Source organism: Oryctolagus cuniculus, chromosome 7 (assembly GCF_964237555.1).
Source record: "Oryctolagus cuniculus chromosome 7, mOryCun1.1, whole genome shotgun sequence".
Classification (NCBI taxonomy): Eukaryota; Metazoa; Chordata; class Mammalia; order Lagomorpha; family Leporidae; genus Oryctolagus; species Oryctolagus cuniculus.
Genome location: NC_091438.1, coordinates 78,774,110 through 78,793,732, shown reverse-complemented (window position 1 = coordinate 78,793,732; position 19,623 = coordinate 78,774,110). Strand labels below are relative to the sequence as shown.

Here is a 19,623-nt window from a genome sequence, read left to right as displayed (position 1 = left end):
TTACCCTCTCACTGCACTTCATCATTAAAAGGCACGCTGCAGACGCATCAGGTAAAGCCTCAAAATCCTCTGCAAAGTGGGTAGAACAAGCATCCAGGCCAGCATTGTGGCGCATCGTGTAAAGCTGCTGCCTGAGCACCAGCATCCCATATGGGTGCTGGTTCTAGTCCTGGCTGCTGCACTTCTGATCCAGCTCTCCGCTAGGGCCTGGGAAAGCAGTGGAGGATGGCCCAGTCCTTGGGTCCCTGCATCTTTGTGGGAAACCTGGAGGAAGCTCCTGGCTCCTGGCTTTGGATCAGTGCAGATCCGGCTGTTGTGGCCACCTGGGGAGTGAACCAGCCAATGGAAGACCTCTCTCTTCCTCCTCTCCCTCTCTCTCTCCCTTCTCTCACTCTCTGTCTGTCTGTCTGTCTCTCTCTCTCTCTGCCTCAGCATCTCTGTAACTCTTCCTTTCAAATAAGTATATAAGGCCGGCGCCACGGCTCACTAAGCTAATCCTCCGCCTTGCGGCGCCGGCACACCGGGTTCTAATCCTAGTCGGGGCGCCGGATTCTTTCCCAGTTGCCCCTCTTCCAGTCCAGCTCTCTGCTGTGGCCAGGGAGTGCAGTGGAGGATGGCCCAAGTGCTTGGGCCCTGCACCCCATGGGAGACCAGGAGAAGCACCTGGCTCCTGCCTTCAGATCAGCGCAGTGAGCTGGCCGCAGCGCACCGGCCACGGTGGCCATTGGAGGGTGAACCAACGGCAAAGGAAGACCTTTCTCTCTGTCTCTCTCTCTCACTGTCCACTCTGCCTGTCAAAAAAAAATCAAATAAGTAAATAAATATTTAAAACAAAAAGAACAAGCATCATCATTCCCACTCCCAGGAACCGGGTGCCTGTTCCAGCCGAGCACATGCACCTCTAGACACAGCCCTGGCTGGCACCTCCCATTCTGGATGCTTCTGTTTATTCTGGGCACCCAGCAGCTCTTCCATGGTCTCCAAGTCTGACTTGGGCCAAACCTTCTCCAATGACTACTTGACAAATGTGCAGCCAGAACTTAACTCTGTGTGTGTGTGTGTGTGTGTGTGTGTGTGGTATTTGACCTGTCTTCCTCTCTCCTGATCTGCAGCCAGACTCTGGCCTAGGATCCTGCTGGGGACACCCTGGCAGCCACCAGGACAGACACGGCCCCTTTCTACCCACAAGATAAGATGCTGCCTTATCAACAAAAACCCGCTGGACCAGAGCACAGCATCATGGTGAGAAGCTCACCAGGGGGCCAGACCAGAGCCACCCAGCCAAGGCCACCTCCACCCCAGCCTCCTTGCCAAGGCGGGGCTCCCACCACCCACACAGGGAGGGCTCAGCAGCAGGGCCACCTCCAGAGGTACCCTGGGCACCCCCGCTTGCATGACAAGCCAGGGGTTAAGGCTTCATGAACACACTACCCTTGCACATGCTTGGGGCTACGTGCTCTGCCCATGCCAATTCCAATCCTGGTAACTGGACTGTGAAGGCCGCATGCAAAATCTGTACCTCTGAGCGGTGGACCCAGGGGCTCTGGGAGGGGAAGGGATTTGCCCAAGGTCACACAACACCAGGAAGTGGAGCAGGAGATTTGAACCTGGGGCTCTGAGACTGCAGGCACAGGCTGTTCTCGTGACAAAGCCCCACACGCTCTGGCTTTGGACTTTCCAGTCCTGCCCCCTCAGCACTGGGCAGAGGGACCTGTGGGCCGAACATAAACATGAATTAACATCTGCCACAGTGAAATCCCACAGGCTGTGCCGCCCGTACTTGGAACCTCTGATGGACGTACGAGGCATCTCAGATCTCAGGAGGATGCGCAAGCACCTTCTTCTTTGCCCAAATGTCCTCTGGGTCTCTGTCACGGATGCATGCTTTCGGGGACGCATGGGAAACGGTCTAAGGTCCAGCTGCAACATCAATGTCTAAATTCATCAGGTCCCGTGCCTGCCGCCCAGCCTCCCAGCCTCGGTGACAGAACCCCCACCTCCCCGCTGGCTGCGGGCCAGCCCCGAGACTTGACAGGATGCAGGCGAAGCATTTGAGAGCAGATGCGTTTGCTGCACACACTCTAAATTTAATCTATCCCAAAAGGCATGATGACTACGGCACCTCATGTAACACAGGGTATAAAACTTTGGTTGGGGTGGGGGGTGGGGGAGGTGGTGGTTGTTTGGAGGAAGTTCTAGTAAGTCATTTTCCCATTAATGCATGTGATTCTCGAACATTCTACAGAGTGATGCATACCAAGTTGACACAAACATCTGGTACCTATTCCATATAATTTCCAGTGCTCTGATTCCCCGTATCACTCAGGGCAGTAATGAGGAGCGTGTGTTCAGCTGTAATAAAAGTGGTAAAGATGCAGAGGGAATTAAGGGGTAACATTATAGCCTGGGACCAAGACAGCGCAGTGAGGAGATTTTGTTCCAACAGCACCATTGGCTAATAAGGGTTTCTGTTATTGTCCCCTAGGGAATTCTGCAATGCTGTCAGCTGCAGCGAGGGACAAACTCCCACAGACTGTGGGACTGGGCATGGCAGGATCTGCTTTGCCCTGGAGCTGAAAATCCCCAGGACCCCCGCGGGAGGCAGGAAACTGTAAGAAAGGGCGGCCGGGATGACTTCGCAGCCAGTATCACGGTCTGGCTTTCACTGAGCGTTAAGGAAGGGAATATAACAAACACCAGGATCTGATGCAAAAACAGAGCTCCAAGGAAAAACCACCTGGAAGGCCCTGAGCTCAAGAGTGACTGGCCTTGGGATGGGTTGTGGTGCAGTGGGTTGGACCACTTCCGATCCAGCTTCCTGTTAATGCACCTGGGAAAGCAGTAGAAGATGGCCCAAGTCCTTGGGCCCCTGCACCCACGTGGGAGACCCAGAAGAAGCTCCTGGCTCCTGGATTCAGCCTGGCTCAGCCCCAATCATTGTGGCCATTTGGGAAGTGAACCAGTGGGTGGAAGAGCTCTCTCCCTCTTTCCCGCTCCATAACTCTGCCTTTCAAATAAAAATAAATAAATAAAAATGAAGAGCACCTGGCCTGTACACAACACAAGCTCATGCTTCGACCATGCCAGATTACAACTCAGTGGCTCTACGGCTCCCTGGAGATGGAGCTGCAGAACGTACCACCACTGAACTCCAAAGGTGGTCTTCCTACCACAATTTCACCTCGGTTTTGCAGCAATAAAACTTGGCTTGAGGGGTCAGTGTTGTGGCACAGCGGGTTAAGCCACTGCTTGTGACAACAGCATCTTACATCGGAGAGCCAGTGCAAACCCTGGCTGCTTCGCTTCCAACCCATCTCCCTCCTGATTTGCCTGGGAAAGCAACAGAGGATGGCCCAAGTGCTTAGGTCCCTGACACCCATGTGGGAGACCTAGATAGAGTTCCAGGCTCCTAGTTTGGCCTGCCCCAGCCCTGGGTATTGTGGCCATTTGGGGAGTAAACCAGCAGATGAAAGACCTATTTATCTCTAACTCTCTCTCTCTCTCTGCCTTTCAAATGTGTAAATTGTTTTTTTAAACTGCTTGGCTTGAGACAGAAGTTTACTGTGGGTAGAAAGAAGACAGAAGAGTCCTAAAGCCTGGAATATGGATTTCTCAGGAAAAATAAGCCAGATTTTTCTACAACACAACTGTGTAGGCATATCTCTTCTCCTAGCTTCTTTCATCCTCCATGTGAATATCTAAACCCAAGCCTTCCTCTTGACAAACCAGCCCTGTTCCAAGAAGTCAACCACCAACTTGTTGGACTAACAGCCAGTGCCTATCTATCTGTATATTGTTGGGTTGAAATCATGGTGCAACTATGTTAAAGAATCTCCTGTGTTCAAATTGCATTTTTATTATTTTTAAAGTTTACTTGTGTATTTTAATTTATTTGAAAGGAAAAGCAACAAGAGAGAGACAGAGAGAGAGAGAGAGAGAATCTTTCTCCTGCTGATACACACCCCAAATACCCTGAACAGCAGAGGCTTAGCCAGGCATGCAGGACTCCCACATGAATGGCAGGGGCCCAGGTACATGAGCTACCACCTGCTGCCTCCCAGTGCACATTAGCAGGAAGCTGGATTGGAAGTGAAGGCAGGACTGGGCACTCCAGTATGGGATGCAGACATCCCAAGCAGCGGTTTCACCAGCTGTACAACGTCTGCCCCAAAATTATGTTTTCAGGTGTTCAAAAGGAAGCAAAGCACAGAGCTGCACTAATAATCTAAACCTCAGGGCTGGCATTGTGGTGCAGTGGGTTAAGGTGACACTAGAATCCCACAGTGGACTGCTGGTTCAGCTGCCCTGCTTTCTCTCCAGCTCCCTGACAAGGCACCCGGGAAAGCAACAAAAGACGGCACAAGTACTTGGGACCCTGCCACCCAGATGGGAGACTCAGGTGGAGTTACAGGCTCCCGGCTTCAGCATGGCCCAGCCTCAGCCTGTGCAGCCACTTGGAGAGTAAACCAGTGGTTGGAAGCTTACTCTCCTATTCTAACCTCTCCCCTGCCCCAAGTCACTCTGACTTTCAAATAAATCTTTTTTAAGCTTGTACAAAATGGAATTAAAGATAATTTTATTTTTTTAAGAAGAATCTAAATCTAAATATTGGGAAGTGCTAAGCTATAAATGACATTCACTCTTCCATTTACAAGATGTCATGCTATCACCTGGAAGCATCCACAGAAAGGATGTGTGCAGCCCTGGGGGTTAGCAATGTGTCCTTGTTTCACATTGCTGATGACCTGCAGAGAAGCGGTTGCAGAGGGGCACACACCCCAGAAGTCACTGCTGGACACAGACAGAAGTCTCTGCATTCGAAAGCCCTGGGACACAGGGCCAGGCGACACAGGAGCTACTTCTAAATCCACATCTGCTGCATCCCTGCAAGCTGACCTTGTGGTTCAGGTTCCCATAATCTTGCGCTTACTCTGACAGTCCCAGAGCATGCATCAAATGAGGCACTCCATGTGAAAATGCCTTACAAAGTTCTATTAGAGACATAAAGTCCCTTGGGGGAAGGGAAATCAATGAATGAAAATATTTTCTTCAACTGAAAAAATTTTTCCCTGTGCACTTTTTGAATGATTAACACAAACTGTCTAAGACAATATGTTCTCATACTACTCCCCAGCTATCACTCCCAGAAAATTATTTCTAAGAATTCCGCTGGGGAGATTAACCGTGAAAGAATATTCAGAGTAAAAATTCCTGTTCTCTCAGAACATTCTGGAAGTACGACTCCCCAAGGTGAGAACGGTCCATGGCTGTGCCATCAGGGGATTCCAGCCATCTAGAGAGAATGGTCCGGCACCATCTTGGCCAACTTTTTCCCTGTTTACTCTCAATCAGTGCACCTGTTCTTGTTCTTCTACCAAGGGAGGTAAGATGGGAGGAGGCTACAGTGTCCACTGATGGGGAATTTAGAATTTATGAGTTATCAGTGCCTCAGTGGCTCAGCACAGAGACGAACAACAAAGATGAAGGCTTACAGTATGGAGGAAACGGAATCTTTTTTCTCCCTTCCTGTGAGTTGGAGCCACAAAATAACTGAAAGAAAGTGCATTTCTTTATTAAAAAGGAAAATGCTTAACTAATCCGGATTCTAAATATTAACTTCAATAACCCATAGAAAGTATAACTTAATACTTATTGATGCAGTATCTTTTATCCAAATTAGGTGTGCAGGGTGACACAGCTGCATGTTATCAACCCCCAGAGATGACATCACCAAATCCATTCTCTCTCAGACCTTAACCCAGACTGAAGATAATCATAAACCGATTTTCTCTTTTTTATCCCTAGCAAAGTAGCGTGTGGCAAGGAAGAACAGGGTGGGAGAAACAGGAAAGAACACCACAGAAACCTGGAGGGATTTCACTGCCCCGTGTGGTGGACCACTCTGCCAACTGAGCATCCACCAGCAGGGCAGGGAACAAGCGGCCAAACAAGAAGCTGCACAAGGGGAGGTGGCCAGGAAGGCCAGGGAGGAAGCCACACTGCTGGGGAGTTGACTCAGAGCCCACAACCATGGGCCCTACTTACAGACAGGAGGCAGATTAACAAGGGAAAACCTGTAAGCGTTTGGATTGGCTATACAAAATCTTACCAATTACAGCCATGTGTACACACTGAGCCATGAACTGAAACACATTCACTTTAAGGTTTTCTCTATGAGTATAATCAGGGCCCTCAACAATGGGCCATTAACAGAATGAAGGAAATGCTTAACATGAACACTCCGTGTCTATGTCAAATCCTATTACAGAACAAAACCATATTCCTTCCTCCGCAGGCCAGCGAGTTCACAGCTCAGGTGCTTCAGGTAGGGGTAGAGGGGGCGCTGACAGTGTGCAGAGCAATCTGTGAACCCCCAGCTCTGGAGACGCTGTGCAGCTGGCAGGTCCAGAGCTTGTCACAGCCACAGGCCAAGTACCATGGCACTGCTCAGCACACATCGGGAACAGTGGGCCTTAGAAAGACAGAGGGATTGTGCCCAGCCAGGTGGCCCTGGCCTAAAACCACATTTTCCCATTTGATTAAATTCAGAGATTCCCTTAAACCTACTATACTTTTTACACCTACACTTTTACACCTTTACAGCAAATAGATTTTGCGACCTATTGTCTGATTTATTCGGGTGTGCATTTATGTGTCTTCTACTTAGCTGGAAACTCCGCAAGGACAAGGACCATGTTTCTTTTGCTTATCCTACATCCCAGCTTGGCACAGTGCCTGGCATGCAGCAGGTGTTCATAAAGATGTGTTGAGTGATGAATTCATCAGCCAAACACCCAAACTCCAATCTGCTAAGTCTCCATGGACCGTGGAGTCAGTCCCCAAGGTTGATGTCTCAGCCCTGCCACAGTTTAGCCTTTTTTTTTTTTTTTAAGATTTATTTATTTACTTGAGAGGTAGTTACAGACAGAGAGAGGGAGAGACATAGACAGAGGTCTTCCATCTGCTGGCTTACTCCCCAAATGGTCGCAACGGGCAGAGCTGGGCAGATCGAAGCCAGGAGCTTCTTCCAAGTCTCCCACATGGGTGCAAGGGCCCAAGCACTTGGGCCCTCTTCCACTGCTTTCCCAGGCCACAGCAGGAAGCTGGATGGGAAGAGGAGCAGCTGGGACATGAACCAACGCCCATATGGGATGCTGGTGCTGCAGGTGGATGCTTAACCTACTATGCCACAGCGTCTGCCCCTCACAGTTTAGCTCTGCAACCTGGGACAGGTACTTAACCATCCCATGCCTCTGCCACTTCATCTACACAAGGGGGATAATAGGATCGGCCCTAAGGGTTTGTTCTTAGGATTAGCTCATTTTCATACGTATGAATGTACTTTAAAATGTTTGTAGGAAGGAGAATTAAAAAGTAAAATTATGCCGGCGCCGCGGCTCAATAGGCTAATCCTCCACCTAGCGGCGCCAGCACACCGGGTTCTAGTCCTGGTCGGGGCGCCGGATTCTGTCCCGGTTGCCCTTCTTCCAGGCTAGCTCTCTGCTGTGACCCGGGAGTGCAGTGGAGGATGGCCCAAGTGCTTGGGCCCTGCACCCCATGGGAGACCAGGAAAAGCACCTGGCTCCTGCCTTCGGATCAGCGCAGTGCACTGGCACAGCGCGCCAGCCATGGCGGCCACTGGAGGGTGAACCAACGGCAAAAGGAAGACCTTTCTCTCTGTCTCTACCTCTTTCACTGTCCACTCTGCCTGTCAAAAAAAAAAAAAAAAGTAAAATTATTTCAGTGCCCAAAAAAGTCTGTATCTCTAGGACCAAAAATACCAACAAAGAACTGGATCATCAGTTTTGTTTTTAAATTTTTAAAAATATATTTAGAGGTAGAGACATACAGAAAGAGAGAGAAAAATGTCCCCAGTTTTAGAAGACTATACCCTAAAAAAATTCCTGATTCAACCAAATTGTCATGCTTTATATTCATTTTCTTTTCTTTTCTTTTTTGACAGGCAGAGTTAGACAGTGAGAGGGACAGACAATAAGGTCCTCCTTCCACTGGTTCACCCCCCAAATGGCTTCTATGGCCGGCGTGCTGCGCCAATCTGAAGCCATTAGCCAGGTACTTCTTCCTGGTCTTGCGTGTGGGTGCAGGGCCCAAGCACTTGGGCCATCCTCCACTGCCTTCCCAGGCCACAGCAGAGACCTGGACTGGAAGAGGAGCAACAGGGACAGAATCCAGCACCCCAACTGGTACTAGAACCTGGGATGCCGGCGCCACAGGCAGAGGATTAGCCAAGTGAGCCATGGCGTCGGCCTTCATTTTCTTTTTTATAACTATTTCTAGAAGTGAAATTGAGGGACTTATAACTAAAAAGCAAGTCCAGGTCGGCTCCTGGCTTTGGATTGGCCCAGCTCCTGCAGTTGCAGTCATTTGGGGAGTGTACCAGCAGTAGGAAGACTCTCTCTCTTTCTGTAACTCTGCCTCTCAAATAAATAAATAACATTTAAAAAAAAATACATGAGGGGCAGGTGTTTGGCAGGTGCCAGGTAATAGGCCTGTGTCCCACACTGGAGGGCATAAGCTTGATCTCCAGCTCTACCTCCCAACTCTAGCCACCTGTTCACAGAGACTGGGAGACAGCAGCTCTGGCTCAAGTAATTGGGTTTCTGCCACCCACAGGGGAGAACAGGATTGGGTTCCTGACTCCCAGCTTCAGCCTGGTCCATCCACGACTGTTGCGGCATCTGGGAAGTGAAGCAGCCTATGGGAGCGCTCTCACGCCACTGCTCTGCTCCTTTAATTAATTAATCATGAAATAAATAAAAATCTTTGGATTTTGTTGTGCTGGGTCAACAACCAACCTCTGAGGGGATAAAATTCACCTAACAAAAGGCTAAGAAGGAGAGATGTAATTCAATCCAATTCTATTTCATCTGGAGATTAATATAGGGTAAATTACTGTCCTGTTGTTTATGAAACTCTCCTCCAAAATTCAAAACTAGGATAAATGAGATACCTGTTCGGAAAAGCACCTACCGCGCATACTCAGGGCAAAGCTTCACACACAGTAGCTACTGTACAACACACATCTGTATCTGACAAAGCAACCTTTCAAGGCAGATGTGTCACATGATGTTTCAAAGCTAAAGCTTTTTTTTTTTTTTTTTTAAAGTTTGTCACATTCAGTCAAAGCAATTTCTGTTTTCCTAAAATCTACGTGTGTGACTGGGGAAACTTTTCTTCAGTGTTTTTCCACCCTGGATCTCCTAGCTACCCACTCTTCCTCCCCAGTGAACCTCCAGAAACCACTCTGCCCAGGGGGAATTCACTTTTTCTCACCCAGACACCAGCTCCAGTACTTTCAATGGTCAACCTGAAAATAAGATGTGTGGCATGCCAATTCCGACAACAAAAAGGGCCTTGTTTCCAGATCTGCACAGAAACATATACCACGGCATTGTCCGTCATTTGAAGTAATAATTAATTCCTTCTCTCGATAGTTCACGTCGTGCACCCTTCTTCCCACCACATAATAAATGCCTCATTTGTTCAAGCGCAACTTCCAGTGAGCTCACCCACACAAGTAAATTCTCCAGATCACAAAGGCTTTATTTGCTCCTTTCAAGAAAGAGAGTGTCAATTTTTAAATGTACTGCAGATACAATTACTTCCTGGCCATATTAAATATTCTGTGCATTGTATTACTTTTCTTGAGGATTTAGGATCATCATTATAAATACTAGTTTATTAAACCTCGGTATGATATTTTGGTTTTTAATCTCTAACAAATGCCCCATATTTCTGTGCTTCATAGTTCTGCCTGCACTCTCTGTACTTCTGGGTTTTTCAGCTCTGTTACACTGTCTCAAGTCCATCACTTACCCTCTTTAACACACAATTTCCAGTCAGCTGGCTTTGGATAAGAACCAGAAGGTAGCTTCCTACCCCACCTACAGAGCAACCTACATGGACTTCCAACAGCTGTTTTCCTTGTAATTCACTTAACTGCTTTGGCTTCCTCCCTGATGTACAACCTTGCCGTGAAACTGACACTGCCTAATAATATCAGTGACCATATTAGGATCCTGGCCACCGTAATCTAATTTGAATAGCAAGCCATCAAAGAAAATGAAACCTATGCATTAAGGGGAAACTGTTGGGAATTTAGTTTACACCAAACGGTGCTTCAAAAGCCTACTCTCCTACTACTTCTGGGGCTTCAAGCATTTTAGAAATTCAAAGAGAAAAAAAAAAAATATTTAACTGGACCCAATAAAGTCCTCATGGTTGTATCCACTCCCCTGCAATTTCTCATGGTGTCTTCCCCTTACCCCCTTTTCCTTTCAAGATGAGGAGATGCTTAACCTGCACATCCAGATTAATTACAAGTCAAGCATCATTTGCAAATCCTCCCACTGCAGCTCCTCCATGGAACAGCGTTCGCCATTCCTTGCTGTCCTCGTGTTCACATCAGTGCCAGCAGCAGGCACTGTTGTGGAGACTAGGCACTCCTATGGTGATCCATCTGTGCCATGTGGCATGCAGGCTGCAAGCGGGAAAGTGCCATTTCACAAAAATAGCATACAGTGGGGCCCCTCAAAAGCCCCTCTGTGGCACAGCAACACCATCTGCAATTTTCTAAAAGCCAATCATAGCATGGGATCCTCCACACCTCTGCACATGAGTTAGGAGGAGGTCTGACAGCACACTTTACAAACCACGGTTATGCAAGGAAAGGTACTCGTGCGTATCCTCGGGCAGGAATATTACAGTTCTACAGACTCAAGAAGGTTCATTTTTTAAGCCCTTTCTTCCCCTGGAGATAACTCATAATTTATCTTAGATTTCAATTCTTTTTTTTTTTTCAACTGTAAAAAGTATAGGAAGTTGCATGGAAACAATGAATGGAAGTGTACTTTTTTACCAAACAAGAACAGGAAACTTTCAGCAGTTTAAGGTTAAACTACACGCTTGAGTCGAAGACCAAGAAATAAACCTGTGCTCTTTCAATGCCTTTTTAAAACCCCACCCACCCAAAACTTACAAGAACATGCACAACTGACAACCACAAAATTACAACTCAACCGAAGAAACAAATTAATATTTACAGGCTTCAAAAGTACATTTCCCCAAATTACTTAAGGAACCTCTTCAAACAGGCCTACACCTACTTTTTATATAACTGTATGGCCAAAATGACTCATAACAAAACTTTGGGATATTAAAGACAATAAGTGAGGAAATTCCAGAAAATATAAAAACTATTTCAGGGGCCCCAAACAGAACTATATTTATTTTTCTATCCGGATGCATAGCAATGGACAAACTGGCAAATAAAATAGGCATCGAAAACATAAACATGTATCTGGCTGCAGTTCTACCACATGAAGTCTTCCCAGCTCGAAAAATGATTTCGATACGTGAGAAATGACTTCCATATGAGAGAAAGGATTTCCTTACAGAAACGCTCCACCAGCACAGCACCCCTTGCAAATTGTAAGAGCAGCGACTCTCTGGGAGCAGTTGAAAAATAGGTAGGTATTTTCAAACTCACAACATGTCACACAGCAACTGCCACACAACAGGGGCTTCAAGTATGTTACAGAAAGGAGAAGTCCCCTGCCATCTGCTTTGGTCTCAGTACAGCCCTGAGTTGGGTGTGGCTCCAATGCCACGGACACTTCTGTCACTTTCCCTGAGCCTCAGTCTGTCATCTTTTAAAGAGGCACGGGGCAGGCTTTCGGCCTTGCAGTCTTGCAGCTAAGATGCCCATGTCCCACGTCAGTGCCTGGGTTCAAGTCCTTGCTCTAGCCCCTCATCCCAGCTTCCTACCAATGTATCCCCGGGGAAGAGGGGGGATGACTCAAGTACCTGGTTCCTGCCACTGACATGGGAGCCCTGGATGGAGTTCCTGACTCCTCACCTGTGCCTGGTTCAGTCCTGGCCCTTGCAGCCATTTGGGGAGTCAACCAGGAGATGGAAGATCTCTCTCTCTCTCTTCCCCCTCCCCTATCACTATGTCTTTCAAAATAAATAAATCCTAAAAATTAAATTTAAAAAAATAAAACAGGGACAAGACCTGTCCTAGCTAATCCCCATGGATGTTATTCAAACAAATGAGATTATGCAACCATACTCTTAAAAAACTAAATTGGGGAGTTCTATATACAGGTGATACCAATAGATATGAAAAATCAACAGAACCTTTCTCATCTCCAACAGTGAGAACCATGAAAACACAGAGCTAGGAAGGCTAAGCCTGGAGTGTGAAAAGGCCTGGACTTCTCTCTCAGCTCTGCCTTTAACAAGCTGCTAGGCCTGGGCTCCTCCCACCCCACCCTCCCAGTTTTCCTCCACCTGTGACCTGGGACGATTCCTACCTACCTGGCCCAAATGCACTAAAGTAATGGACAGCAAAGAATTCCGAGCTACCTATAAGAGATTAAAGGATTAGATTTGCTAACTGAAAGTAGGAAGGCCTGTGTTATAAAAATTGATTGATAAGGAAAGAAGCTGGCTGTTGCTGGGTTCTTCCTAAACAGGCAGGGAAGAGGCCCTCAGCAGACATGGGTGGGAGGCCCACCCCCACCCCACCCCACCCCACCCCACCCCTGCCATGAGGACAGGGCCACAGTATCAGTCACCTAATGAGATGGGGCTTTAGACACTGAAATTCCCCGTGCAAACAGTGGATCCCAATTCCCCTGACTCCACTTACATCTGTGAATTGAAATATCGGGTCCCATTTTCTCCATTCCTGGTTACCATAGAGGCACAAGAACCCTAATTCTAAACATGGACGCCAGCATTCCAGAATAAACAGCAGCTCATGGAGAAGCAGCAGCAGGAGGGTAGAGGGAGAAAATAAATCAACAAGCTACAGTGGATCAGTCGCTCAGTAATTAAAAAGAAAAGAAAATAAGCTATCTCAAAGTTCAACTCCAGGCTGAATTCCTATCAGAAAAGGACCAGAGGCCAAAGACTACATCTGCATAATACTTTAAATCTGAGGCTGGGCTTTGTGAAAACATCTGACAGTTATCCAAACAAGGCTTTCTTCCTCGCTACTCACTTTCCTCAATACGTTTCCCTAACTCGGGGGCTTCACTCACCACTCCTGCTGTCTTGACTGCGGTAAGCAAACACATCTAGAGTTGGGCAGAACAGGCACTGTGTGACATATTCTTGTATACCGATTCTATGCTTTTAATTGGCTATTTCCCTTTTGTAATTAGGAGTGAACAACAAACACACACAACAGCCAACAAAATGGGTCAGGGCCCACTGCTGCATGCCCCTCCTTGGGTTGTGGGGCCTCTTTGACTGCTAGGGGACTGAGTTTTGAAACTTGCTAGCAACGATGGTTCCCACACACTGGGGTCGTCTGAAATCTTAGATTCATGCAGTAAGTGTTAACATTCAAGTATAACTTGACCTGGTGGGGGCACATCAAAAGTGAAATGAAGCATTAAGAAAATTAATTAGACCAATTCTTTTAGAGCCTCTTACATAATAAGGATATAAAGTACTTACTGTCCTTTCCCTAGATTAATGCAGGATTTCTGCTACACCAAGATATGATTCTTTTCAACTACTCCTATATAATGATATTCTCTTTACAGAGAGTATCTTAATATCACCCTATATGAATTCATGTAATCCCTTATCGTCTATCCACCCCATGTTGACAGAATCAAACTGTGGGCCTAAAGAGAATTATTGGCTTAGCTAAGAATTCAAGAACTCAGTATCTGGTCTCTAGGTGCACATATATTTTAAAATAAGAATAACCTTTAACTCTTCCTTGGGTTTTGGACTCACCCCCAGTTTGGTCCAAAAACAAAAACAAAAAAGCCAAAAGCCACCACAAGGCCTAACTCTAGTTCACGTTAATGGACATCCCTAGCCATCTCATAATATTTTCACAAGAATTCAGAAAGAACATATTGTCCAAAAAGCATGGGAGCTGTGTTTTCCAAGGTCCACATGTGCCAATCTTCAGAGAAAGATTACAGATATTAGCACAGTAATACCCTCTTCAAAACAAGGTCAGCTGCAAAAGAACACTGTGGCCTTGGCAAAGTTCTCAAAGGTTCAAATAGGAACTTTGAGAAGCATGCGCTTGTTTGTTTGTTTGTTTGGTTGCAAATACTGTCTTCAATCACTCCCTTGATTTGAAGCCGGAAAGGATGCAAATCTCTCTCTCAGTCACGATAGCCACCTTCCTGCCGCTGCTCTAAAGGCTCGAAAAGCAATCCCTGTGGACACCAATCTGAAAAGGCCTTGGCACTGCCAGGATAAATGTTGGCCCACGTATTCCAGTAAGGCCATGAGGATTCTGAAGGTCAAACAAAATGTGGATTATTTCCAACCAGAAAGGAAGTCTGTGCTTTCTGGAACAAGGACTCCAGCTCAGCCTTGACTTGGTCCACCACGAGACACGGAAACCAAACCCTGGGCCAGGCCTCCAAGTTTAATCAGCACTTTTTGAAGGATACTCCTGATAATGGAAGGCTGCAAATATGCTTGAATTCACATCTCCCTCTGCCTTGGCTGTTTTCTTTCACAGATGCCTATACAGATATTGAAAATAATACTGTCCTGGCTGGCCGGCGCTGCGGCTCAATAGGCTAATCCTCCACCTGCGGATCCGGCACACCGGGTTCTAGTCCTGGTCGGGGTGCCGGATTCTGTCCTGGTTGCTCCTCTTCCTGTCCAGCTCTCTGCTGTGGCCCGGGAAGGCAGTGGAGGATGGCCCAAGTGCTTGGGCCCTGCACCCACATGGGAGACCAGGAAAAGTACCTGGCTCCTGGCTTCAGATCAGCACAGTACGCCAACCACAGCGGCCATTGGAGGGTGAACCAACGGCAAAGGAAGACCTTTCTCTCTGTCTCTACCTCTCTCACTGTCCACTCTGCCTGTCAAAAAAAAAATTAAAAAAAAAAAAAGAAAATAATACCGTCCCTAATAAAGCTGTAAATCTGTATTTATACATTTGGATTCCTGCACTGCTAGTGAAACACAGCTTGACATATTACCTTTTTCTTTTCCATTCTACCAAACGAGCGTCCACAAATCCTTCCTGCAGGAAATAGTTTCCTCATGGTAATCATGCTGAAAAGGGAAAATAAGAAGGAAAACCAAAAGAAAGACAAAGCTTTTTGAGGCCTACTTTTTATAAAGGAGCTACATCCCTGTTTTTAAGCATGCAGCAATACAACCAGCGGCAGCTTGCAGGCCTCTGTTACAAAACACCCTCTTCCCTTTTTGGCACTCCTAAAGGATCCCAGCTGGTTTTTCTGCAGATGGGGAAACCGAGGCTGAGAGAACAGAAGGCAACAGTTCAGCTTGTTAGTCACCTCGCAATACAAACACGACCGCCCTGCCTGACCGTGCACACCTGCTCTCTCAAGGAGCCCCGTTAACAACGCACTAAACCCAGCAACACCTAGCCAAGAGGTCTCCAGGGCCTTTACGAAGTCTCTCTCTGGGAGAAATCACCCTGCCCTTCCCCCGGAATTCCTGCTGGACACACACCAGGGTGAGGGCTGCCAAGCAGAACCATGGTCTTAACAATCCCTGTGCATAAAAGGGGATGCGCTCCCTCACCAATGCCCTGCAGCTCCGATCATCAGGCCCTGCATGGCACAAGCACTCAATAAATATTTGCTGAACAGAATGATTTGATTCATGAATAGCATGGTATTTTCAAGGTTCCACAGGGAGCCGCAGAAGCAGAAATAAAACCTCAAGTTATGATGACCACAGCAACACAGCTCGCACCACCCTGCCCAGAGCAAGTCCATGGCAGGGTGTGTGTCTGCTTGTGTGTGTGTGTGCACGCACGCACGCACATGTGCAGCGATGTGTGTGCTCTGTGCTTGGGCGCACACATACACACACGTCCTCACAACCACACCAGCAGCAGTGCCATCTCTCAGCAGGAACTCGGCTATGATGTCGCATGCTCCCATCGCCCTCGCTGCTATGTTTTTAAGCACGCAGGGTTATACAACCAGCAGCAACTTGCAGGCCTGTCCTGTTTTCACTCTTTACTATCAAACCAGATCATTTCCCCCCTCACCCTGGCTTTTTTTCTTTTTTCTTTCTTTCTTTCTCGAGGACCTTACGGTGCAGCAGGAAGCAGAGCGGAGCTGTGGGGGAAAGCTGACTCTGCACATGCCTCCTTGTTTTCTGTTTTCATTCCAGCACAGTTGCGGCTGGAAACCAGTGTGTGGGCTATTCCCAGCGGACCTTTGTCTCAGTCCCCCATGCACCCAAGCATCACCCTGCACCCACTACTACTCAGAGAGGTGTGATGCCACTGCGGGAGCTCCCTGGGGCCCTATATGAGGCTTGTCACAGCCTGCATCTTTAGGAACGTCATCAAAATACGTGCTTGGGGAAAAGGCATGAAACGGGATCCAGCGGGTAGCAGGAGCCGTCATTACCTATTGCAAGGGGGCCTCCATGTCTGTGGGAGGTAGGCGGCTACTGTGAGCCCTGACTGCATCTGTGCCTTTGACTCTGACCTATACACTGCATCACCACACACACACACACCTGAGCACACATGTGCTAAAAAGGCTGACGCATTCATTAGAAGATCATTTACTCTATTAAGCGTTTGGGGGTTTGGTTTTGTTTAGTGGTGGTAGTGGTGATTTGTTACTTTTTTCCTTCCAGATTTTCTTATCTCTTCCTCAAACAGACTTGATGACTTCTTTTTATTTTCTATTGATTTACTTGAGAGAGACAGAGCCCCTTATCCACAGATTCGTGTCCCTAATGCCCATAATAGCTGGGGGTTGACCCAGGCCTAAGCCAGGTGCCTAGAATTCAATCTGGGTCTCTCACAGAGGGTAGCAGAGACCAAACTACATGGGCCTTCACCTGCTGCCCCCCAGGGTATGCATCAGTTGGAGGCCAGGATCAAGAGTGAAGCTAGGAGGCTGTGGTGTAGCAGGTAAAGCCACCACCTGCAGTGCCAGCATCCCATATGGGCACCAGATTGAGTCCCAGCTGTTCTACTTCTGATCCAGCTCTCTGCTACAGCCTGGGAGAGCAGTAGAAGGTGGCCCAAATCCTTGGGCTCCTGCACCCACATGGGAAGGCCCGGAGGAGGCTCCTGGCTCCTGGCTTCGGATCAGCACATCTCCAGCAGTTGCAGACAATTGGGGAGTGAACCAGCAGATGGAAGACCTCTCTCTCTCTCTCTCTCTCTCTCTCTGCCTCTCCTTCTCTCTCTGTGTGTAACTCTGACTTTCAAATAAATAAATTAATCTTTAAAATAATCAAAAATAAATTTAAAAAATTTAAAAAAATAGAAGTAGAGCTAGGACTCAAACCGAAGCATTCTGATATGTGATGCAGGTATCCCAAGCAGCATCTTTGCTGTCCCAAAAGGCCACCTCTGGTAACTTATTTTTCAACTTGAGATTATTTCACCATCAAAAGACTCCTCCTGCAATTCACAGACACAGGTCATTTTGCCACAGTGATTCCAAAAGGCTGCTCACACCTACAGCAAGGGACCCACAAACATAGACAAGAGGAAGAGCTCGGAAGCAACCTTCATCCTGCCCATCCTCCCACCCCAGGGTCCCTGGTAGAGAGACCATTTCTCTAAGAGAGAAGCCATCCCTCAGGCTGAAAACAACCCTCTGACCCAAATAGCAACAAAAATTCAAAGGAAGCTGAGACAATTCTTCCCCTGAGAGCCAATCTCCTGTTGGGAGAGGGCCTCCAGGAGCTGGCAGCATCTAAACATACAGCTTTTCCTGGTGGTGATTTATTTCTTAGCAAGACACTAATTCCATACAATAGCAGGACGTGCTGTCAGCCCCCAAGGTCTCTGGGCATGGCCACCACCACGGCCACCTGAAGGCATGCGCCACGCTGCCAAGCCTGACAGGTCACTGCCTGCACCACCACCCCGCCAAAGTCCAGGGGATGCCCCTCATCCTCTCTCTGCCCAAACTATGGTTCTGTTATTTCAAATACATTTCACTTGTTATCACTTATGCCTCTAAGTTCTCAAGGGGATGGATGTACCATCTTCAGGACAGTGGGTTACGAAACACTAAATTGATCGTCAGAAGATAAGAGTTCAAGTCTTGACTTGGTTTCGTAAAAGCTGTGTCTGTTTATGCAAATCACAATCTTTCTGAGTTAGTTTCAGATAAATGGTGATTGGTACAGGCTGGTGTTGTGGTGCAGCAGGTTAAGCTACTTCCCCTATCAGAGGGCCAGTCTGAGCCCCAATCCAATCCATCTTGCTACTAATGTGCCTGGGAAGAAAGCAGATTATGACTCAAGTACTTAGGTCCCTAGCACCCCTGAGGGAGACCCGGATGGAGTTCTAGGCTCCTGGGGTTGGCTTAGCCCAGCACCGGCTGCTGTGGGTATATGGGGACTAAACCAGTGGATGGAAGATCTCTGTCTCTCCTTCTCTCTCTGTCACTGTGCCTTTTGAATAAATAAATATACATATATATATATTTTAAAAAGTGGTGAATAGTAGGACATTTTCATGAGATTTTTACAAGATGTAAAGGAAAGAATCCATAAGAAACCATCTGGCACATGTAAATGCTTACCAGCCTTCTACCTATTCAGCAATCATAATAGAGGGCCAGGAGGAACATTTTCAAGTCTTTTACAATCTTCTCAGTCAGGTTTGGCTAGAAACTTAACTGTCTAACCTCTGCATAAAGGTATTACACCACAATTGTAATTATATCATATTGTAATTGGTATAATTATAAATGTACCAACTGTATCACACCAGAACTTTACAACATAACTGCAAAGCCATTACAGTATTACAAGCCTAGGTGTTAACTGCCATAGTGTTTACAATAGAGAAATACTGGAAATCACCTAAAAGCTCATCAATCATTGCACATCTGTATCATGAAGTACATATCTACATTTAAAGGAGTGTTATTTGTTAAATATCTTAACGATATATTAAGGCTTTTTCATTGCAGAAGAATGTGTAGCGAATGATACAATTCGTTAACCCTCTAACACCCAGGGTACATTTGCAGTTGGATGTATCTAAGTTATAGAGAATGGACTGAATGGATAATCCAAACCATAACTAGTTCTTAGCAAAGGTTGGGGGGCGAGGCTGAGGAGCAGCTGGCAGCCAAAAGGGACTCTGATTTGCTCTCTGTTATGGGTCATTTAACTTGTAACTTTGCAAAAGTATTCGAGTTATTATCTGTATAATTAAAAACTAAAAATACATGCCTTACTTTATCACACAACTAACTGTGACCACAGCCAATGCGGGCTGAGCAGTCTCTGCTCTTGGGGCACTACTGCAGGACAGCATCTTAGGGGGCCCCAAATGGCAACAGTCCCAGGTGTCTCTGGGAGGCAGCAAATTCTGGTCTCCTTTATTTGAGTAACACCTTCCCATTGGCTTGAGGACTTTGGTCCAATTTCCTCTTCTCTGTGGTCAGCAACCCTGTAGACCTGGAGTTTTGCCTGGGCTCAGCAGGACCCTGTAGCAAAAACACCTGGCTTTGAATCCTGGCTCTGCTTGTACCATCCAAGACTTTGCCTCAGCTCCATCATTTGCAAGATGGAAATAGTCACCCTTCACAGGGATTAGATAATAGAGGCAAACATATGACACACACGAGTGCACAACAAATG

General features: G+C 47.1%; 1 protein-coding gene across 11 annotated transcripts in view; it reads right to left on the bottom strand.

The window, feature by feature from the left end:
• The window catches only part of TGFBR3 (transforming growth factor beta receptor 3), a 216,901-nt gene that overhangs the window by 134,788 nt on the left and 62,490 nt on the right, over positions 1 to 19,623 (bottom strand). For 3 of the 11 annotated variants that reach the window (XM_051857513.2, XM_051857514.2, XM_051857515.2), the window contains exons 1-2: positions 12,674 to 12,725; positions 12,340 to 12,387 (exon numbers count right to left, since the gene is read on the bottom strand). The exons of 7 other annotated variants lie outside the window; for them this stretch is intronic. In XM_051857513.2, coding sequence (XP_051713473.1) covers positions 12,340 to 12,387; positions 12,674 to 12,710 — 85 coding nt within the window. In that variant the 5' untranslated portion in view covers positions 12,711 to 12,725. Of the gene's footprint in view, positions 1 to 12,339; positions 12,388 to 12,673; positions 12,726 to 19,623 lie in introns of those variants that run through there. One more of the 11 variants, XM_008264895.4, reaches the window with a different exon arrangement.